Raw genomic sequence first — 24,378 nt, forward strand, 5'->3', positions numbered from 1 at the left:
TCAAGGATGCAAATTCTCCAACATCTTTTAGCTGGGGAGTGAAAAATCCTGCTCGGTAGCGGATCTGGGACCACTAGCTCCTGCTCTATTTTTAAGAATGGCAAACCATGGGAGCCATGTATCCATGTGTGGGCAAACATAGCATGAGCTACTCTGTAATACAACTCAAGATCCAGTGCGTAACAGTCCATAGTTCTTAGAGCATGTTATTCAAGTGCATTCAATGTATCCTTTGTGTTATTCATAACATTTGGATACTGCAGTGGAAAAAGCACTTCTTTATAGAACAGGCACACGTTGGGTATAAACAGTGCACTAGTCCATCCTTCAGAACAGGTATAGCTAGGGCAATAGCTGCACAAGCTTTCCCCATTACAGAAAAAAAAAATATCAAGAGGCAACAATGATAGATTTACCTCTTTACAGAACAGGTACACCTTGCCAGCTCCTGTCTCTCACACAGGCCAACAAGTGTAATCTTATGTTCTCTGCATAACTGATCCAGGAGGGCAGACAGTATAAGCTTTCATCTCTCACAGAATGTGTACAGGTAAGGTATGAGTGACATACATGTTGTAGACAGATTTTTGGAGTGGGTGCTTAATTGAATGAGGAATGTATAGTTGGGTGAATATGTGAATTCTGACGTTCAAGTGCTGTTGGTGCCACTTGGAGACCTGCTGTTTGTGTTAATACATGTTCGGTGGTATGTGTAGCTGCAGATACACATGCTGTGCATAGTCCGCCGTCTGGTGTTGGGCTCGGAGTGTTACAAGTTGTTTTTCTTCGAAGAAGTCTTTTCGAGTCACGAGACCGAGGGACTCCTCCCACTTCGGTTCCATTGCGCATGGGCGTCGACTCCATCTTAGATTGTTTTCTTTCCGCCGTCTGGTTTGGACGTGTTCCTTTTCGCTCCGTGTTTCGGGTCGGAAAGTTAGTCAGAATCTCGGGAAAATTAGTCGGTATTGTTTCGTTCAGTATCGGGTTAGTTAGAACAAATCGACACCGAATCTTGAAGAGCTCCGGTAGCCCTTCGGGGTAATTTCGATCATCCGTCGGGGCCTGGTCGGCCCGACCGCGTGCAACATCGAGACTGATGGAACGGACCCCGTTCCGATTCTGTCCTAAATGCCATAATAAATATCCTTATACGGATCAACATTTGGTCTGTAACTTGTGCCTGTCCCCTGAGCACAAGGAGGATACGTGCGAAGCCTGTCGCACGTTTCGGTCGAGAAAAACGCTCGGAGACCGAAGAGCCAGGAGGTTGCAGATGGCGTCCACGCCGACAGGACAACAACGGATCGAGGAGGAGGAAGAAGAAACTTTCTCCATCCACGAGTCGGATTCCGAAGAATTCGACGTCGAAGAACAACCAACCGTGAGTAAGACGTCGAAACAAAAATCACACGAAAAAACTAACAAAGCCCAGGGGACGCCACCGCCAACAGGCCATGGCTTAACCTGGAAAGTAGGTGACCGTCCATCGGCACCGAAAAAGGGCGAGCTGCTGTCGAAGTCATCCGACTCCGGTCGAGATACAGGCACGCAGCAATCTCGGGACCGAGAGAGTGACGCAGAAAAAATTCGGCACCAACACAGCGGCACCGAAGTTGGTCGGCACCGAGAGGGCACAACGGCGAAAAGCAAAAAGATCTTGTCGGAGCCGAAAAAATCCAGAGACACGGTTTCGGTGCCGAAACACCCGGCAACCGAACCGAAAACTGGTTCCTACTCAGAGGAACAGGGACTGTCCTCTCAACTAAAAAAAACACAGATTTGAGGAGGAATTACAAACAATTGAGCCAGATCACACGCAAAAGCGGATCTTTATTCAAAAGGATACAGGGAAGATTAGCACTCTTCCCCCAATCAAAAGGAAAAGGAAACTTGACTTCCAGCAAGGAGACAAGCAACCACAAGCAAAGGTGGTAAAGAAGGTAACTCCACCACCCTCTCCACCACCATCAACTCATGCATCACCGGCACAAACTCCACCATTAACACACTCACCAGCTCATACCACAATGAGCCAGGATGATCCGGATGCATGGGACCTCTACGACGCTCCAGTATCGGACTATAGCCTGGAGTCGTACCCAACTAAACCGTCACCACCTGAGGACAGTACATCATATGCACAGGTGGTAGCTAGGGCAGCCGAATTCCATAATGTCTCGCTACATTCGGAGCCTATTGAGGATGACTTCCTCTTTAACACCCTGTCCTCCAGCCATAGCCATTATCAAAGCCTTCCCATGCTTCCAGGAATGCTAAGGCACTCGAAACAGATATTTCAGGAGCCAGTTAAAAGCAGAGCCATAACTCCAAGGGTGGAGAAAAAATACAAGGCTCCGCCCACAGACCCTGTTTTTATTACATCACAACTGACACCAGACTCAGTTGTGGGGGCAGCTCGTAAGAGAGCCAACTCGCATACATCAGGCGACGCACCACCTCCGGACAAGGAGAGCCGCAAATTTGATGCAGCGGGGAAAAAGGGTTGCAGCACAAGCGGCAAATCAGTGGCGCATCGCCAACTCGCAAGCACTCCTGGCGAGATACGACAGGGCTCATTGGGATGAGATGCAACATCTCATCGAACACCTCCCCAAAGAGTTCCAAAAACGAGCGCAACAGGTGGTGGAAGAGGGACAAAGTATCTCGAACAATCAGATACGGGCTTCCATGGATGCAGCGGATACAGCTGCAAGGACAATAAATACTGCAGTCACGATAAGGAGGCACGCATGGCTGCGCACATCTGGGTTCAAACCCGAAATACAACAGGCTGTGCTCAATATGCCGTTTAATGAACAGCAATTGTTTGGGCCGGAGGTCGACACTGCAATTGAAAAATTAAAAAAGGACACCGATACAGCCAAAGCCATGGGCGCACTCTACTCCCCGCAGGGCAGAGGCACATTTGGCACATTTCGTAAAACAACTTTTAGGGGAGGGTTTCGAGGTCAACCCACAGAAACCAGCACCTCACAAACAAGACCACCTACCTACCAGGGACAATATCAAAGGGGAGGTTTTCGGGGACAATACAGAGGGGGCCAATTCCCAAGAAACCGGGGAAAATTTCAAGGTCCCAAAACCCCTCAAAATAAACAGTGACTCACAAGTCACACAACCCCTTCACACAACACCAGTGGGGGGAAGACTAAGCCAGTTCTACAAATCTTGGGAGGAAATAACAACAGACACTTGGGTCTTAGCAATTATCCAACATGGTTATTGCATAGAATTTCTCCAACTCCCTCCAAACGTCCCACCGAAAACACACTATGTCAAAACAGCATATAGACCTTCTAGGACTAGAAGTTCAAGCATTACTGCAAAAGGATGCAATAGAACTAGTACCACGTCAACAAAAGAACACAGGAGTTTACTCACTGTACTTTCTAATACCAAAAAAAGACAAAACTCTAAGACCAATACTAGATCTCAGAACACTAAACACCTACATCAAATCAGACCACTTTCACATGGTCACATTACAAGACGTAATCCCACTGCTCAAACAGCAAGACTACATGACAACATTAGATCTAAAAGATGCGTATTTCCATATACCGATACATCCTTCGCACAGGAAATACCTAAGGTTCGTATTCAAGGGAATACATTACCAATTCAAAGTGTTGCCATTCGGAATAACAACTGCGCCAAGAGTCTTTACAAAATGCCTAGCAGTAGTAGCTGCACATATCAGAAGGCAGCAAATACACGTGTTCCCTTACTTAGACGATTGGTTAATCAAGACCAACACGCTAACAAAGTGTTCACATCATACAAATTATGTTATACAAATCCTTCACAAGCTGGGTTTCTCCATCAACTATGCAAAGTCACACCTTTTGCCGTGTCAAACACAGCAATACTTAGGAGCGACAATCAACGCAACAAAAGGGATAGCCACTCCAAGTACACAAAGGGTTCAAACATTTCACAAGTTAATACAGGCCACAAAAACACAAAAGATACAAGCAAAAATAGTATTAAAACTCCTAGGCATGATGTCTTCATGCATAGCCATTGTCCCATATGCAAGGTTGCACATGTGGCCCTTACAACAGTGCCTAGCATCACAATGGTCACAGGCACAGGGTCAACTTTTAGATCTGGTGTTGATAGACCGCCAAACATACATCTCGCTTCTATGGTGGAACAGTACAAATTTAAACAAAGGGCGGCCTTTCCAAAACCCAGTGCCAACATACGTTATAACAACGGATGCTTCCATGACAGGGTGGGGAGCACACCTCAATCAACACAGCATCCAAGGACAATGGGACATACATCAAAAAAGTTTCACATAAATCACTTAGAACTGTTAGCAGTATTTCTAGCGTTGAAAGCATTCCAACCCATGATAACCCACAAATACATTCTTGTCAAAACAGACAACATGACGACAATGTATTATTTAAACAAACAGGGGGGACACACTCGACACAGTTGTGTCTCCTAACACAAAAAATATGGCATTGGGCAATTCACAACCATATTCGCCTAATAGCACAATTTATTCCAGGGATCCAGAACCAACTAGCAGACAGTCTCTCTCGGGATCACCAACAAATCCACGAATGGGAAATTCACCCCCAAATACTGAACACTTACTTTCAAATTTGGGGAACACCTCGAATAGATCTATTTGCAACAAAAGAAAACGCAAAATGCCAAAACTTCGCATCCAGGTACCCACACAGGTACTCCCAAGGCAATGCTCTATGGATGAATTGGTCAGGGATATTTGCGTACGCTTTTCCCCCCTCTCCCTTTCCTTCCATAACTAGTAAACAGATTGAGTCAAAACAAACTCAAACTCATACTAATAGCACCAACATGGGCAAGACAACCTTGGTATACGACACTACTAGACCTGTCAGTAGTACCTCATGTCAAACTACCCAACAGACCAGATCTGTTAACACAACACAAACAACAGATCAGGCATCCAAACCCAGCATCGCTGAATCTAGCAATTTGGCTCCTGAAATCCTAGAATTTGGACACTTAGACCTCACACAAGAATGTATGGAGGTCATAAAACAAGCTAGAAAACCTTCCACTAGACACTGCTATGCAAGTAAATGGAAAAGATTTGTTTATTACTGCCATAATCAAATTCATCCATTGCATGCGTCTCCAAAAGATGTAGTAGGATATTTACTACATTTGCAAAAATCCAATCTAGCTTTCTCTTCCATAAAGATACATCTCGCCGCAATATCTGCTTACCTGCAGATTACTCATTCAACTTCCCTGTTTAGAATACCTGTCATTAAAGCGTTTATGGAAGGCCTAAAGAGAATTATACCACCAAGGACACCACCTGTTCCTTCATGGAACCTCAACATTGTCTTAACAAGGCTCATGGGTCCACCTTTCGAACCCATGCATTCTTGTGAAATGCAATACTTAACGTGGAAAGTTGCATTTCTCATTGCCATCACATCTCTAAGAAGAGTAAGTGAAATACAGGCGTTTACCATACAAGAACCATTTATTCAAATACACAAGAATAAAGTAGTTCTAAGAACAAACCCAAAATTCTTACCAAAGGTTATCTCACCGTTCCACTTAAATCAAACAGTAGAATTACCAGTGTTCTTCCCACAGCCAGATTCAATAGCTGAAAGAGCACTACATACATTAGACATCAAAAGAGCACTAATGTACTACATTGACAGAACAAAAGTAATTAGAAAGACAAAACAACTATTTATTGCCTTTCAAAAACCTCATACAGGAAATCCAATTTCAAAACAAGGTATTGCCAGATGGATAGTTAGGTGCATCCAAACCTGCTATCTTAAAGCAAAGACAGAGCTGCCTATTACACCAAAGGCACACTCAACCAGAAAGAAAGGTGCTACTATGGCCTTTCTAGGAAATATTCCAATGAACGAAATATGTAAGGCAGCAACATGGTCTACGCCTCATACATTTACTAAACACTACTGTGTAGATGTGTTATCTGCACAACAAGCCACAGTAGGGCAAGCCGTACTAAGAACTTTATTTCAAACTACTTCCACTCCTACAGGCTGAACCACCGCTTTTGGGGAGATAACTGCTTACTAGTCTATGCACAGCATGTGTATCTGCAGCTACACATGCCACCGAACGGAAAATGTCACTTACCCAGTGTACATCTGTTCGTGGCATTAGTCGCTGCAGATTCACATGCGCCCACCCGCCTCCCCGGGAGCCTGTAGCCGTTTGGAAGTATATCTTCAACATTTGTACATTTGTAAATATAATACTTTAACCTTCATTTGGTACATACGTATTCATTCCATTGCATGGGCACTATTACTAGCATACACAACTCCTACCTCACCCTCTGCGGGGAAAACAATCTAAGATGGAGTCGACGCCCATGCGCAATGGAACCGAAGTGGGAGGAGTCCCTCGGTCTCGTGACTCGAAAATACTTCTTTGAAGAAAAACAACTTGTAACACTCCGAGCCCAACACCAGACGGCGGACTATGCACAGCATGTGAATCTGCAGCGACTAATGCCACGAACAGATGTACACTGGGTAAGTGACATTTTCCTTCTTTTACGTTTATTGAGAAGTATCCTTTATCTGGGAGGCCAAGGTTTGGAGCAGCACAGCCACAAGCTAAGTATGCATGTTCTAGAAAGGCACACAGTTGCCAGCTTCTTCGAAAAGATTTTGAATGGACATGCACAAAGCGCTGTGCAATCCCAGCTTCAGTGCTACACCTTTTCAGAATGTTGAGGACTGCCAGTGCTCTGCATGTATTTTGTACTGTATTGGTAGCACGAGGTGTCTGATAGCTACAGCAGTTACATTCAGTGTTAAAAAGAAGGCACATTTAAATGGCAAATAAGTCTCCTCTCGGAAAGGGTTGAGACTGTTTTGGCTTGCATACGTCCAATGGGTATGCAGATAATATGTTTTCTACATTGACTCTTACGGCCGTCGACCTGTTAATTTCGGAAATGGCTCCAAAAGAGATTATATTACCAACAAGGCGAAGAGGTTGGACGCGCTCAAAATATCATGTTAAAGGAATTGCAAGGAACACTAAGTATTTTGCTCTGATGGGGCTCTTTGTCTTGGCTTTGCCAATACTCGTTGAATTACATTACAATAATTGTCAAGCCAAACCATTCCAAATTGACTGCAATCTTGAGCAAGTAAGTGCACGTTGCCTATTTCCGAATGGCTTGACTTTGTGTTTAAAATGTAATTCATAAAGTATTGGGAAAGCCAAAACCATGAGCAGTGCCGGCTCATGGTACTGGGTGATATTTGGCCACAGCAGATTGTGGATGGGTCCACAGCCTGAACTAGGATAGTGAAGTAGTGGTGTGGGGACACTGAGGCAGTGAGGGGGTTGTAGTGGGGTAGTAGTACAGAAATGAAGTGGTTAAACAGGAACTTTATAAAGCCCCTTGTACCCTTCCAGGAAATGGCTTTGCTTTAAGAACAGTACACCCAGGCAATGGCAACTCAAAAAAAATGTCAAGAAAGGTGCTAGGTGGTGTATCTATATGTATGTTGTACTGTACTGGTAACATGAAGTTACCCAGACATCTACAGGTGTATTTGGTCGAAACCTAAAAAGAAAAAAATGCATTTTCCAATGCAAAATTAGATTTGTTGAGACATTTTGCTTGAGATAGCTCTCTTATCAACATAAATTATATTTTTAGCTAGATAATTCATTATCTGTGTAGTCACTAATCAACCTTTCATAAATTTCCCTCAATTTCCTACGCTCAAAAACAGTCTTATCTAAATGTACTTAAACCAAACGTAATTCCAGTTTCAACAAATTCAACACCACCCACCAAACTATGGGCTTCTCCCTTGTATATAGTGTATGGCAGTGTACTGTTTTGCAAGGAGTAGAGACAGAGCTACCATCTTGTGGTGTCGTTTTTTTATTAGTTTTTTTAAACCTTCGGTATAGCTTTATTACACATTGTGTGAGTGCTGCAGTGATTGCCATGTCAGCAGTTTTATGCAATCGTTGATACCTCTTTATCCCAGTAATCCTTCACAATTGAGGTCTCATGTAAATGTTCCACCTTTGCTCTCCTTGTGTAACATCAAGGACAGCTATCTGCTAAGTTCAGGCACATTTTGCTTATGATCACAGGGGTTAAGTATGTCATTTTTTTAATTTTTTAATGCATAAACCATAACTGTGCATTATTAGTCATTATCATAATATTAGTGAGTCTTTTTATGGTCTGATTTGACAGCGCAGCAATTATGTGAGAATCGCCAGGAGATTGTCTTTGGCTCCACCCACGTGTTTGGACCAGGAGTACATGCTATGATAGGCCAGAAGTTGTGTGCTTCCACAAAAACATGCTTGCCCTCCACACAACTGTGAACATTTTGGTTAATTATCCAGCTGTCTGGGCTTGAACTTTCAAGGGAACACACATGACACTGTAATGCTATCAAACTAGATAATTTATGTTGTTTTTCTCTGGCAGTGGCACAGTTGGGAGGAAGCCAGTCATTAACCGACGTGGACCTTTAGGTCTTTCTTGACAGTGCAACTGTCACCTAACCTTTTAGCCTGCTCCAATATTATTCAACAATTCTTTGCTTCTCCACAACTACACATTCATTCCCTTTCTATTGACTTCTTATGCTCATTACCATTCATGTTCCTTTAAAGCCAGACATACTGGCATTGCCAATGCCTGCATAAATTTTGTATCAAGTATTTGCACACCCAGATCCTTTTCCATTTAGCTATAATTCTCGTCTACCATTGGTCAGGTTTGAGAATGTGCTTGGTGAGATGTGGCAATACATTTACCACAGTCTACAAATCAGTAAAGCTCCTTCCGGGCAGCAGATACAGTTATCTACTTGAGAATTCACTCCAGTTGAATTTTTCAGTCCCAGCCAGACAAGCATATGTCCAGACCTGTCACAGACGAACTCCAAATCGCCCTTCCACTTTGTCACATAATAAGAACTTGTCTTCATTGTTAAGATCTCCTATCATCTGCCAGCTTCCGCCTGCCCACACCTCTACAGATTCTTTCTCTTAGCTTGCACCCAGTTCTCCCTATCTCCTTCCTACCTACTCCAGTCTTCCTTGATTGCATGTCTCCTTCTGGTTCATTTCAGCAGCATGCTCCTCTGCCTGCTGACATCTTACAAAGTTCTGCAAAACCTGGCATGCCATATCTGAATTATTATCCCGATCCTTCGTTATTACTATAAATTAGTAAGATAGACTACTATGACACCCTGCACCTTGGTTTCCCATACTGTATCTTAAACCTTTGGAATAGATTTCAACATTGCTACCAGTGTTTAAGCTTCTCAACTATCTTTAAAGTTTAAAACTGGCTGGCTCACTGTGGACAACAAATACCTCAGTCGAATATTCACATAACCCTACATCCTGTCTGCCTCCCTTACTTATGTGTGCATACCTCCACCCTATCCACTGAAGCACCAGTTTCATTGCTCAAACATCCAACATTTCTCTACCCACAGACCTCATGTGCCCATCTAAAATTAAGTTCTTCCCTTTTAAGGCCCTTACCTTAAGAGCTGCTACACGCGGGAGCACTTTTACTAACCCTCACACTACCTCTTTTTAATCAGTCTCTCTAGATGTCTTCCATTTTCTACAATCAGTGCCCCTTGTAAAAAGTATAATCTTCACATTGTATTTTCTGCAGAACTGTTTCACAAATAATTTTAACTGTCTTGATAATTTCCTATGACATCCTTTTCTTAGAATGTGTTTTGTCTCTGGGTATTTTTCTTTTTACTCTTGTTACATTTACAATACTGCAATAATATGTATGTCTGCTGTGTTCGTGTTCTGGGATATGAAACTGGGTCTGATCTGGATGTGGCCTTACTAAATATTGAAATTATGTTTTTGTTTTGCCTTTAGGATTTGCAGGAAGAAGTTGAGAGGGAGAGCAGTAATCTACAGAAACTGCAGGCACAGAAACAAGAAGTTGAGGAAATTCTCAACGGTCTTGATGAGCAGAAAGCCAATTTAGAGGAACAGTTGAGTGAAATCAGGCAGAAATGCTCAGAGGAGGTTAAAATGGTAAGCCAAGCAATACAGCTTGCAGTTACTCTAACCAGTGGCTGTCTTTTTTTTCGTAGACATGCTAATTGGATATTAAATATGCAACTGCACCAAAGAAAGTTCTTTAAGTTAATTTTCATTATGGTTCACAAGTGTTACAGTAAAATTTGGGAGTGGTATGACAACACCTTGCACTTCCCTATACCACTTCCCTTTTTTGATCTGTACATGTGACATATTTCCCTAGAAGTGGGTGCACATGCCTAACCCGGTTGTTTTCCTGGTGTACTTGGGCATCTGATTACAGCTTGTGTTTAGTTCACGTTTATTATGTGTTTTTCTATTTCAGCATGGAGCTGTGTGTACATTTCTCTTTCTTTTTTTTATTTTCTTTTTTTACTTTGGTTCTTTGGCAATTCAAGGGACAGGGTAGTTCTACTGGTAAAAGATGTGGTAAGATCCATGCACTCTTGTCCTGAGGATAAATGGTGAGATCCCCCCTTTCCCCTCTTGTCTCCTTATTCCAGTTTTATCCTTCCTAGTTTGAAGTGGCTATTTTGATTAAGTCGTTTTTATTGTGACTTTTGGGCCATCACCTACTCAGAATCCCCAGTAATAGGGTTGAGACATACTTGCCTGGGTCCTTGTTAGGCCTCTTCCAGTGCCAGTGTGCTTGGTAGTTTAGGAAAAGTCCCTACAGCTTCAGGCTTGTTACCGCAAAACATCCTATTAACGTCCTGATAACTCCACATATTTGTCTTGATGCCATAAAAATGTTCGTTCTCTTACCGTCGTGCCCTAGAAATGTTAACGTCGGCTATACAGTGGTATAGTTTTGCATTAATTTGGAGAATGTGCGATTGGAAGATATTTAAGAAAAAGGTACATTTGTTTGCATAGCATAGCGACTTTGAGGGGCTGCTAAGACCAATGCATTTGTTAAGAATTGGTTAAATTACATTTATTTACAAACCACTAAGACTATGGCCACATTGTGGTTCTTGAGTGGCAGGCTTCTAGTCTCTGTTTTAGCTTCCAAAGTGTAGTAGAACTGGTGACATCTCGCTTATTTTTATAAGAATGGATAGTATCCTCTACCTGCCCAACAAATACCTGATGCCCCAGAGAATTTGTGGAAGCTTTGTTTGAAGACGTTCCCACGGTTGGATATATGTTGATTTTTAAAAAAAAAAAAAATTTTTTAACCTGAGTGTGAAATTCTATTTTTGACCTAAACTTTTTGTGATCGTAAAATGTTTGAAAGTGGTTCATTCTTTACCTCGGAACTAGTTGCAGACTTAACACAACAAAGGGGTCTGGGTTGTCTTCTTTGTTTGGCTAATGACAATCGATGTGTTGTTTTGGAGAGCTCCTTATTATTGTCATTAAAGTCCTCTGATCTTAAAGTGTCAAAATATTGGTTCTACCATTATCCAGAATGTAGAATGTCAAGGGCATCATCCATCACTCACAGGATGGCAGTCCAGCTGCTGCCAGCCCTACGTGTACATAAATAGTCTCAGTAGTTGATTGTTTAACTTATGTCAGTTGGATAAAGGCAGCCACACATTTCATAGTTGCCTGAGACTCATAGGACTGTAAGAAGTGGAAAATATTGATAAAATAAAAGCAGCCTAGATTTCCTTCTTTAAAACTAAAGTTCCATAACCAGGTTTGAATATATTAGGAAACACCAGTTTAGATGATGGTAAATGAATCAATAACAGTTGCCGTTTCTAGGGTGTTTTTTTCTGTGCCTTGTCCGACTAAATGATCTCTGATGCTATTAAGGGTGCTGTGATTGCTCTTTGTGCTCATCTGCTGCAGGTTGTTGGGCACTGTTGCTTGGAAGGAGGAGGTTTGTGTGTGTGTCATGTTGTTTGTACTTGTGTTCTAAGAAGGATAGATTAAGGCATTTCTAACCTCTTATATGATGACCTCCTTATTTTTATGGCAATGAGGTATATTGCATGTGATTGAATTGCCCACAATATGGGAGCAGCCACAGCAAGAAGCTGTTCTTGCCGTTAAGACGGAGATGAGTTGATATGGCAACTAAAGTAGGATTGTTAGTGGAAGACATGGCTGGTATTAACTACCACTTGGTTTGTGCAAAGAAGCAGGCTCACTAGCTAGTGCCTAGAATCCTGGAGAGCTAATACGTTTTGCCTCAGTGCTTTGAACAGTCCTCTGAGGAGTTAAAGGAACTTGCCCTGGGGATGAATTTCTCTGGCTACAAGTCTGTCAGGTACTGATGGGGCCATCATAAGGGAGGAGGTTGGAGACAATCTGGTGTTCCACAGAGTCTGGGTGAAGCTGTGTAATGTTTGAGGTAACACGTGTAGTAAGGTAGATGACTCACGTTTTGCTGCATTGGTTTTGTACTGTTGCCCTAGTTTATAGGCATCTGTGCATTGCTCCTGCTGCAAGTGAATGATAGACTCCTAAGGAGGCATTATCTCTTGTGCTTGCCTGTGGATTGGATGGGTTTTGTGGAAGGTGAGTGTGACTGGACACAACCGACTCAGTGGGCAGAGAGGTTGCTACGACAGTGGCCTTGAGGCGACATGCCTGGTTGAGGTCATCTGGTTTTTCAGGGGATGTCCAAACTAGCCATATAGACATTCCCTTTTATGGCACCAATCTCTTCGGAGAGAAACTAGGCTCATCACACAAGTGCTTGAAGGATTCTTGTGCAATGGCCAGGACCTTGGGCCCCCTCATCCCCTTCAGTCTGCTTTTCCCCCTCCTTTGTGCCTGCGAAAGGGGCACCCAACCACGTTCATTCCTCTCCAGGCAGCGTGCCGTGCATGCTGCCCAGCCTCTGTTTGTCCGAGGACCTGGGATCCACCATCCTCATGGATCAGAGAGCCAGCGGTCTGGCTAGTCACCCGCGTGACCTCCACCCCCTGCAGCTGCCGCCAAACCTTCCTAGTCTGACGCTTCCCCACCAGGGACCAGTTGCAGGCAGGATTCGAAACCTTCCTAGTCTGACGCTTCCCCACCAGGGACCAGTTGCAGGCAGGATTCGCCATCACCTACTCCGCTGGCCATCATGTCAGACAGGTGGGTTTTGCAGATAGTCCAAAGGGGCTACTCCCTTCTCCTTCTCTGTCCATGCTACTGTCCTATGATTGAATGACAGAGGATCACTTGGCACTTCTCCAAGAGGAAGTTACGGCACCTTTGGCCAAGGGAGCCATAGAAGGGGGTCCTTGTGTCAGAAGTAGGTCGTGGTTGCTATTCTGGCTAATTTATGGTGCCCAAAAAGGACAAGGGCCTCCGCCCTATCCTAGACCTTCGGTCCCTCAGTATGCTTCTCAAGAAGAAGTTCAAAATGCTCACTCTGGCTCAGGTTCTATCTGCCCTGGACACAGGAGACTGGATAGTGGTGCTGGACTTGCAGGACACTTATTTCCGTATTCCCGTCCTGCCTGCCCACAGACATTACTTGCAATTCACGGTGGGCCATGAGCACTTTCAGTTCACCGTGCTCCCCTTTGGCCTTACCAACGCCCCTCAGATGTCCACCAAGGTGATTGCGGTGGTCGCAGCTCATCTGTGCAGAACAGGGGTTTCAGTCCCCCCCCCCTCCTTGACGATTGACTGTTGCAGGCGGACTTGCCCCAGACTGTCGTCTCCCACTTCCAGACTGTGGCAAACCTCCTACATTCGCTGGGGTTCACTATAGACATGCCAAAGTCACACCTAACTCCCTCTCAGTCATTACCTTTCAGTGGAGCTGGTCTGGACACAGTCCTGTTCCGGGCTTATCCTCCTGAGCGGCAAGTCCAAGATATTAAGGATATGGTACCTATGTTTCAGGCTCTTTCTTGGATTTCGGTGAGAATGACTCTGAGGCTACTGGGCCTCGTGGCCTCCTGCATCCTGATGGTGACACAAGCCAGGTGGCATATGTGGGCTCTTCTGTGGGACCTACAGTTCCAGTGGGCACAGCATCAGGGAAATCTCTCACACAAGTTCCAGATCTCAGAGGGAACTGCAGAAGCTCAGCAGCAGGTAACGAACCACGATTGGGTCAGAGACAGATCTCTCTCTCTTCCCCAAGCAGATCTGACAATAGTGACAGATGCGTCACTCCTGTGTTAGAACGGCCATCTGGGAGAGGTGGAGTTTAGAGGCATCCGGTCTCTGGCAGAATCCGGACTCCACATCAGCCTGTTGGAGCTACATGTGATCCGGCTAGCATTAAAAGCATTTCTTCACTCTATCAAGGGAAAGATGGTGCAGGTATTCACGGACAACACCACCTCCATGTGGTACTGCAACAATCGGGGAGGGGTGGGATTGTGGACCCTTTATCAGGAGGCTCTGTGCTAGAACAGCAGGGCATATCCCTGGTGGTTCAACATCTGGCAGGGTCTCTGAAAGCCAAAGCAGACAAACTCAGACAAAAATGTCTAGTGGATCACAAAATGTCTCCATCTGGAGGTGGAGCAAGGTCTCTTTCAGCAGTGGAGAGAGTCTTCGTTAGATCTGTTCGCCTCGACAGAGAACTACAATGTCAGCCGTATTGTATGTTGGAGTTTCCAAGGTGGCAATCGCTTGGAGATGCTTTTTGTCTTGAGTGGATCTCTGGCCTCCTTTCCACCCATATCACTTCTGCCCAGAGTTCTCAAGAAAATGAAGAACAACCAGGCTCAAGTAATCCTTATAACTCTGGACTGGGCACGGAGGGTCTTGTATCCTGAGCAGCTGAGTATGTCCATCAATCCTCCGATTAGACTGCCCCTTCGTGAGGATCTTCTGCTGCAGGAGCAGCGGAGGGTTGTGCACCCAAAATTGTCTCTACCAGATAAGGCATTACCGAAGGTAAGTAACTTGTTCTTCACTACCCAATGTTCTTGCTGGAAATTGAAGATTAGACCCTGCTGTGTGCTTTTTTTGTATATATTTTAGTAAAAAGTAAACCACAGAAACTGTGCCAGCATGTTTGATCTGTGCTCTTAAAACACTAACAGCTTCATAGTAAAAACGAATTAAATCCTTTCGAAGCCAAAAAAACAAGTCCAGTCATAAACAACAAATGTCCATTCATTAATACATGTATGCACATTAATTCATTTGTGCATTCACATTACTCACAAGTTGTATATTCTACCTATATGTCTGTATGTGTTCCTTTGTGATGTCTGTGTACTTGTATCTGTTAATGTGGGTCCATATTTGTTGTCTGTTTCTCTGGTGCACACATTCGCAGGCATGCCTAGATGTCTGTTAGTTATATGCATGCCTGCTTGCATCTATTGCTCTTTGTGCTTGTGTATGTGTTTGTGTGTGCGTAGTCTGCCACGTTCCTCGGTGAATGCACTCTATTAGCCAAACCTGCCAAAGTGCAGTCAAATCCCTGTCATCAGTCACCAGTGCCAAAAGCTTCCGTTAAACAGCATTCCGAGCTACTCATCGTTTTTTTATTTATATTTTATAAAACAGAAAGCATCTATGAGTTTTAATTCTTCACTTAGTTTCATTTTCACACTTACTGATATATGGTGCACTGAGCTTTGTCTCTGCTCCTCTATTGCATTTGATGCAATCGATTCACACCTAAAACCAGTTTGTCGGTGTGAAACACTTTTATTAATAGCTTGAAATCTCATTAAAAAATGTGATCTTGAGTTGTTTTTAAGTATTAAAGTTTTACATTTGGTGAACCATATAATGCTGTGTAGAACTGACTGGTAGTAGTAGTCAAAATCGCACAGTAACTGACTGATTATTTTTTTTTAATTTATCTTTTTTTTTTTCCTTTTTGGATGGAGCCTTAAACAATACAAGCATAGTGTAGTGACAACCTAAATGTGAATGCTTGCTGCGTTGAAAAATAGTTCTCTCTCTACAAACAGGAGGAAAATAAGATGGTAACTTTCTTCTTGAGTTGTTGATAAAACAGTCCCTGCCTCACCAGACCCTCATACAACCTTTGACCACCTTACAGCGGAATAGGTCACATGAGAATGACTTGTGTGGGGAGGGTGTAGAGAATGTCACTTAGATTTTGCAACAACTGCAATAGTACATTTCTCTTGTTGGACCGGCTTTGTCTGTGACCTCTGTCACCCACGTGACCATGGCGAATGTGCCTGTACAGCTTTTGAAAGTTTTTGATGCAAAAAGACCAAAAGGCACCGAGAAGATAGACAATAGGTGCATGTAGGAGGCTGGACTGGCTTGTAGTGAGTACCAAGGGGTACTTGCACCTTGCACCAGGCCCAGTTATCCCTTATTAGTGTATAGGGTGTCTAGCAGCTTAGGCTGATAGATAATGGTAGCTTAGCAGAGCAGCTTAGGCTGAACTAGGAGACGTGTGAAGCTACTACAGTACCACCTAGTGTCATATGCACAATATCATAAGAAAACACAATACACAGTTATACTAAAAATAAAGGTACTTTATTTTTATGACAATATGCCAAAGTATCTTAGAGTGTACCCTCAGTGAGAGGATAGGAAATATACACAAGATATATATACACAATAGCAAAAATATGCAGTATAGTCTTAGAAAACAGTGCAAACAATGTATAGTTACAATAGGATGCAATGGGGAAACATAGGGATAGGGGCAACACAAACCATATACTCCAAAAGTGGAATGCGAACCACGAATGGACCCCAAACCTATGTGACCTTGTAGAGGGTCGCTGGGACTATTAGAAAATAGTGAGAGTTAGAAAAATAACCCTCCCCAAGAACCTGAAAAGTGAGTGCAAAGTGCACTAAAGTTCCCCTAAGGACAAAGAAGTCATGTTAGAGGAATAATGCAGGAAAGACACAAACCAACAATGCAACAACTGTGGATTTCCAATCTAGGGTACCTGTGGAACAAGGGGACCAAGTCCAAAAGTCACAAGCAAGTCGGAGATGGGCATATGCCCAGGAAATGCCAGCTGCGGGTGCAAAGAAGCTTCGACTGGACAGAAGAAGCTGCGGTTTCTGCAGGAACGAAAAGGGCTAGAGACTTCCCCTTTGGTGGACGGATCCCTCTCGCCGTGGAGAGTCGTGCAGAAGTGTTTTCCCGCCGAAAGAACGCCAACAAGCCTTGCTAGCTGCAAATCGTGCGGTTAGCGTTTTTGGATGCTGCTGTGGCCCTGGAGGGACCAGGAGGTCGCAAATTGGACCAGTAGAGAGAGGGGACGTCGAGCAGTACAAGGAGCCCTCTCAGCAGCAGGTAGCACCCGGAGAAGTGCCAGAAACAGGCACTACGAGGATGCGTGAAACGGTGCTCACCCGAAGTCGCACAAAGAAGTCCCACGTCGCTGGAGAACAACTTAGGAGGTCGTGCAATGCAGGTTAGAGTGCCATGGACCCAGGCTGGACTGTGCACAAAGGATTTCCGCCGGAAGTGCACGGAGGCCGGAGTAGCTGCAAAAGTCGCGGTTCCCAGCAATGCAGTCTAGTGAGGTGAGGCAAGGACTTACCTCCACCAAACTTGGACTGAAGAGTCACTGGACTGTGGGGGTCACTTGGACAGAGTTGCTGGATTCGAGGGACCTCGCTCGTCGTGCTGAGAGGAGACCCAAGGGACCGGTAATGCAGCTTTTTGGTGCCTGCGGTTGCAGGGGGAAGATTCCGTCGACCCACGGGAGATTTCGTCGGAGCTTCTGGTGCAGAGAGGAGGCAGACTACCCCCACAGCATGCACAGACAGGAAAACAGTTGAGAAGGCGGCAGGATCAGCGTTACAGAGTTGCAGTAGTCGTCTTTGCTACTATGTTGCAGGTTTGCAGGCTTCCAGCGCGGTCAGCAGTCGATTCCTTATCAGAAGGTGAAGAGAGAGATGCAGAAGAACTCGGCTGAGCTCTTGCATTCGTTATCTAAAGTTTCCCCAGAGACAGAGACCCTAAATAGCCAGAAAAGAGGGTTTGGCTACCTAGGAGAGAGGATAGGCTACTAACACCTGAAGGAGCCTATCAGCAGGAGTCTCTGACGTCACCTGGTGGCACTGGCCACTCAGAGCAGTCCAGTGTGCCAGCAGCACCTCTGTTTCCAAGATGGCAGAGGTCTGGAGCACACTGGAGGAGCTCTGGACACCTCCCAGGGGAGGTGCAGGTCAGGGGAGTGGTCACTCCCCTTTCCTTTGTCCAGTTTCACGCCAGAGCAGGGCTAAGGGGTCCCTGAACCGGTGTAGACTGGCTTATGCAGAATTGGGCACATCTGTGCCCAAGAAAGCATTTCCAGAGGCTGGGGGAGGCTACTCCTCCCCTGCCTTCACACCATTTTCCAAAGGGAGAGGGTGTAACACCCTCTCTCAGAGGAAGTCCTTTGTTCTGCCATCCTGGGACAAGCCTGGCTTGACCCCAGGGGGGCAGAAACCTGTCTGAGGGATTGGCAGCAGCAGCAGCTGCAGTGAAACCCCAGGAAAGGCAGTTTGGCAGTACCAGGGTCTGTGCTACAGACCACTGGGATCATGGGGTTGTGCCAACTATGCCAGGATGGCATAGAGGGGGCAATTCCATGATCATAGACATGTTACATGGCCATATTCGGAGTTACCATTGTGAAGCTACATATAGGTAGTGACCTATATGTAGTGCACGCGTGTAATGGTGTCCCCGCACTCACAAAGTCCGGGGAATTGGCCCTGAACAATGTGGGGGCACCTTGGCTAGTGCCAGGGTGCCCTCACACTAAGTAACTTTGCACCCAACCTTTACCAGGTAAAGGTTAGACATATAGGTGACTTATAAGTTACTTAAGTGCAGTGTAAAATGGCTGTGAAATAACGTGGACGTTATTTCACTCAGGCTGCAGTGGCAGGCCTGTGTAAGAATTGTCAGAGCTCCCTATGGGTGGCAAAAGAAATGCTGCAGCCCATAGGGATCCCCTGGAACCCCAATACCCTGGGTACCTCAGTACCATATACTAGGGAATTATAAGGGTGTTCCAGTAAGCCAATGTAAATTGGTAAAATGGTCACTAGCCTGTTAGTGACAATTTGGAAATAAATGAGAGAGCATAACCACTGAGGTTCTGGTTAGCAGAGCCTCAGTGAGACAGTTAGGCACCACACAGGGAACACATACATATAGGCCACAAACCTATGAGCACTGGGGTCCTGACTAGCAGGGTCCCAGTGACACATAACAAACATACTGAAAACATAGGGTTTTCACTGTGAGCACTGGGCCCTGGCTAGCAGGATCCCAGTGAGACAGTGAAAACACCCTGGCATACACTCACAAACAGGCCAAAAGTGGGGGTAACAAGGCTAGAAAGAGGCTACTTTCTCACACAACCCCCCCCCCCCCCAAATGAAGGACAATAAGGCTAACCTTGGCCAGTTGAGACTTTATTGTCTAAGTGGTGATAAGTAGAGAGTAGCTCTGCAATAGACTGGTTACTCCCTTTATCATCCACTATATGGTTACCTCCCTGTAGGGATGTGAACCACCCTGTTTGAAGTTTTTTAGCTAAGCAACAATGTGAAGATGTATTTTCAGAGTTTCTATCAGTAAGTTTTAGTTTAGAGCAGTGGGAATTGTCCACTGAACCTATTTGTAGTGATGGAAATGCCAGACAGGGATGCTGTCTCAGAAAAGCCATAGCTGGGCAAAAACTTTGTCCATATGGTTGGAAGAGAGAACAGGGATGCTGTTTCTCTTGAGTTGGAGCAGGGCAGGGATGCTGTCCTATGAGCTCCACACTAGGGCAGGGATGCTGTCCTAAGTGTTGTGAGGCAGTGCCGAGTTTCTGCACTAAAGTTTCTCTGGGAGGGTTGGAGGGATGCTCCATGTTAACTAAAATGGTGCTCTTTTTCTCACCAATGTTAGTTATCCCACAGAGAGTTACTTCTACCTCAGGGAGTCCAGTTTTGCCAACTGCTGATTCCCTTGGAACAGGTGCCACCCCAGGAGAGGTTTCTCCCACCACAGGAATGGTATCCTGAATGGCAGGGTGGTTAGGGGATACTGTGATACCCATTTTACCTGTTGATGGAGAGGGATCCTGAGTTTTCAGGCCTTCTCTCCTTTGCTTTTTCATTTCAGTAGAAATGAGAGGGAACAATTCCTCTGGGATGCCCAGCATGGCTGCATGGGCATAAAACTCTACATCAGCCCAACCTGAGGCCTCTAGGTCATTACCTAAGAGACAGTCTACAGGTAAGCTAGGTGATACCACCACCTGCTTAGGGCCAGTAACTCCACCCCAACTAAACTGAATTTTAGCTAAGGGAAGAAACTTAGTGGAGTTATGGACATCAATAATTTTATACTGTTGTCCAATGATGTGTTTTTCAGGAGCCACTAGGTTTTCAGTCACCAAAGTGATACTGGCACCTGTGTCCCTGTAGGCCAAGGCCTCAACACCATTTATTGAAACTGTCTGCCTGTACTTATCCATTGTAAGGGGACAAGCAGCCAGTGTGGCAAGGCCAATGCCACTAGGTGTGACAGAAACTGTCTTGGGACTGACTACCCCAGGTTCTATGACGGACCCATAAGTGAACCCAACTACACCCTTTGCTTGACTGTTGCCAGCAGTCCCACCACTAGTACCACTACTGCTAGGGGCACTAGAGCTTGATGTATTAGTGGTGGTAGGCTCAGGGGGTTTACCTGGACAGGACTTATCCCCTGGCCTATGGCCTCTGTTTTTACACACAAAGCACCAAGGCTTTTTAATGTGTGCAGGTTGAGAAGAAGAGGAAGAATTAGTTTTATCCCCACCCTCTGAAGAGTGTTTAAGATTTGAAGTGGGATCTTTGGTTTTACCCTTATCCCCATGCTTATCTTGAGATTTTTCACCATCTTTCTTCTTATTGCCATCTTTGTCACCCCCTGTATGAACTTTTCTGTTCACCCTTGTTCTGACCCATTTGTCTGCCTTCTTTCCCAATTCTTGGGGAGAGGTCAGATCAGAGTCTACCAGGTACTGGTGCAACAAATCAGACACACAATTATTAAGAATATGCTCTCTCAGGATCAAGTTATACAGGCTGTCATAATCAGTAACTTTACTGCCATGTAACCACCCCTCCAAGGCCTTCACTGAATGGTCAATGAAATCAACCCAGTCTTGTGAATACTCCTTTTTGGTCTCTCTGAACTTTATCCTGTACTGTTCAGTGGTTAAGCCATAACCATCCAGGAGTGCATTCTTAAGAACTTGGAAATTATTAGCATCATTTTCTTTCACAGTAAGGAGCCTATCCCTACCTTTTCCACTAAATGATAGCCATAGGATAGCAGCCCACTGCCTTTGAGGGACATCCTGTACAACTCAGGCCCTCTCAAGTGCAGCAAACCACTTGTTAATGTCATCCCCCTCCTTATAAGGGGGAACTATCTTGTGCAGATTCCTGGAATCATTCTCTTTTGCAGGATGACTATGGGGAATACTGCTGCTGCCACCATGGATTTCTAAACCCAGTTTCTGTCTCTCCTTCTCTACTTCTAAAGTCTGTCTATCCACATCCAGCTGTTGCTTCTTGAGCTTCAGTCTGGTTTGTTCCACTCTCAATCTATTGAGCTCCCTGTCTAACAATCTGTCATCAGGGTGGGTGGGAGGGACATGCCTTGAAACAGAAGTATGGTGAGAATGGACAGAAGGAGACCTGTCCCTTACAGAAGCCACCCTAACAGCTTGGCTAACAGAAACATCACTACCAGTATGGTGAGAATAAATGCTTTTGCTATGATGTGAGACAACACTATTTATATGGTGTGGCTCATCATCATTACCAACTATGCTAGACTGTCTAGTAATGGGCAGGCTAGGAAGTTTCTTTCCTGAATCTTTTCCTGGGGGAGTCCCTGGATCAGATTGAGAACCATTAGCTACTTTTTCAACAGATGGGGCACTTCTAGCCTTATCCTGTTCTCTAAGCATGTTAAGTAACAGTTCTAAGGAAGGATTCTTCCCTACACTCAAACCTCTCTCTATACAGAGACTCCTTGCTCCTTTCCAGCTAAGGTGGTCATATGCAAGTTTGGACAGATCAACATTTTGGCCTGTGCCAGACATTTTAGAGAGAGTTAAAGTGATAGAAAAAGAGAAAAAAGTTTGTCAGAGCTTGTAGAAAGACAGAGAAAAAAACTTTTAAAACTTTTTAGAAAGTTAGAAGTACTTTTCAGCACTTAGAAAAGAGTGAAAAGAGGAAATGCAAAACTTTTTGGCTATGTGTATATACACTGACCTTGTTTTGTATATTTTTCTCTTATGAAAAGTACAATGACAAGAGTGGTAAGTAGTCTCAAAGCACTTATCCCACCGCTGCACAACCAATGTAGGAGGCTGGACTGGCTTGTAGTGAGTACCAAGGGGTACTTGCACCTTGCACCAGGCCCAGTTATCCCTTATTAGTGTATAAGGTGTCTAGCAGCTTAGGCTGATAGATAATGGTAGCTTAGCAGAGCAGCTTAGGCTGAACTAGGAGACGTGTGAAGCTACTACAGTACCACCTCGTGTCATATGCACAATATCATAAGAATACACAATACACAGTTATACTAAAAATAAAGGTACTTTATTTTTATGACAATATGCCAAAGTATTTTAGAGTGTACCCTCAGTGAGAGGATAGGAAATATACACAAGATATATATACACAATAGCAAAAATATGCAGTATAGTCTTAGAAAACAGTGCAAACAATGTATATTACAATAGGATGCAATGGGGAAACATAGGGATAGGGGCAACACAAACCATATACTCCAAAAGTGGAATGCGAACCACGAATGGACCCCAAACCTATGTGACCTTGTAGAGGGTCGCTGGGACTATTAGAAAATAGTGAGAGTTAGAAAAATAACCCTCCCCAAGACCCTGAAAAGTGAGTGCAAAGTGCACTAAAGTTCCCCTAAGGACAAAGAAGTCGTGTTAGAGGAATAATGCAGGAAAGACACAAACCAACAATGCAACAACTGTGGATTTCCAATCTAGGGTACCTGTGGAACAAGGGGACCAAGTCCAAAAGTCACAAGCAAGTCGGAGATGGGCATATGCCCAGGAAATGCCAGCTGCGGGTGCAAAGAAGCTTCGACTGGACAGAAGAAGCTGCGGTTTCTGCAGGAACGAAAAGGGCTAGAGACTTCCCCTTTGGTGGACGGATCCCTCTCGCTGTGGAGAGTCGTGCAGAAGTGTTTTCCCGCCGAAAGAACGCCAACAAGCCTTGCTAGCTGCAAATCGTGCGGTTAGCGTTTTTGGATGCTGCTGTGGCCCTGGAGGGACCAGGAGGTCGCAAATTGGACCAGAAGAGAGAGGGGACGTCGAGCAAGACAAGGAGCCCTCTCAGCAGCAGGTAGCACCCGGAGAAGTGCCAGAAACAGGCACTACGAGGATGCGTGAAATGGTGCTCACCCGAAGTCGCACAAAGAAGTCCCACGTCGCCGGAGAACAACTTAGGAGGTCGTGCAATGCAGGTTAGAGTGCCGTCGACCCAGGCTGGACTGTGCACAAAGGATTTCCGCCGGAAGTGCACGGAGGCCGGAGTAGCTGCAAAAGTCGCGGTTCCCAGCAATGCAGTCTATCGAGGTGAGGCAAGGACTTACCTCCACCAAACTTGGACTGAAGAGTCACTGGACTGTGGGGGTCACTTGGACAGAGTTGCTGGATTCGAGGGACCTCGCTCGTCGTGCTGAGAGGAGACCCAAGGGACCGGTAATGCAGCTTTTTGGTGCCTGCGGTTGCAGGGGGAAGATTCCGTCGACCCACGAGTGATTTCTTCGGAGCTTCTGGTGCAGAGAGGAGGCAGACTACCCCCACAGCATGCACAGACAGGAAAACAGTCGAGAAGGCGGCAGGATCAGCTTTACAGAGTTGCAGTAGTCGTCTTTGCTACTATGTTGCAGGTTTGCAGGCTTCCAGCGCGGTCAGCAGTCGATTCCTTATCAGAAGGTGAAGAGAGAGTTGCAGAGGAACTCGGCTGAGCTCTTGCATTCGTTATCTAAAGTTTCCCCAGAGACAGAGACCCTAAATAGCCAGAAAAGAGGGTTTGGCTTCCTAGGAGAGAGGATAGGCTACTAACACCTGAAGGAGCCTATCAGCAGGAGTCTCTGACGTCACCTGGTGGCACTGGCCACTCAGAGCAGTCCAGTGTGCCAGCAGCACCTCTGTTTCCAAGATGGCAGAGGTCTGGAGCACACTGGAGGAGCTCTGGACACCTCCCAGGGGAGGTGCAGGTCAGGGGAGTGGTCACTCCCCTTTCCTTTGTCCAGTTTTGCGCCAGAGCAGGGCTAAGGGGTCCCTGAACCGGTGTAGACTGGCTTATGCAGAATTGGACACATCTGTGCCCAAGAAAGCATTTCCAGAGGCTGGGGGAGGCTACTCCTCCCCT

At 45.2% G+C, this 24,378-nt stretch overlaps 1 protein-coding gene across 1 annotated transcript in view; it reads left to right on the plus strand.

Annotated features, from left to right (window-relative positions):
• The window catches only part of EPS15 (epidermal growth factor receptor pathway substrate 15), a 792,619-nt gene that overhangs the window by 445,623 nt on the left and 322,618 nt on the right, over nucleotides 1–24,378 (plus strand). The window contains exon 14 of the mRNA XM_069232684.1: nucleotides 9,934–10,095. Within this exon, the coding sequence (XP_069088785.1) occupies nucleotides 9,934–10,095 (162 nt within the window). The remainder of the gene's footprint in view (nucleotides 1–9,933; nucleotides 10,096–24,378) is intronic.

This window comes from Pleurodeles waltl, chromosome 4_2, assembly GCF_031143425.1.
Source record: "Pleurodeles waltl isolate 20211129_DDA chromosome 4_2, aPleWal1.hap1.20221129, whole genome shotgun sequence".
Taxonomy (NCBI): domain Eukaryota; kingdom Metazoa; phylum Chordata; class Amphibia; order Caudata; family Salamandridae; genus Pleurodeles; species Pleurodeles waltl.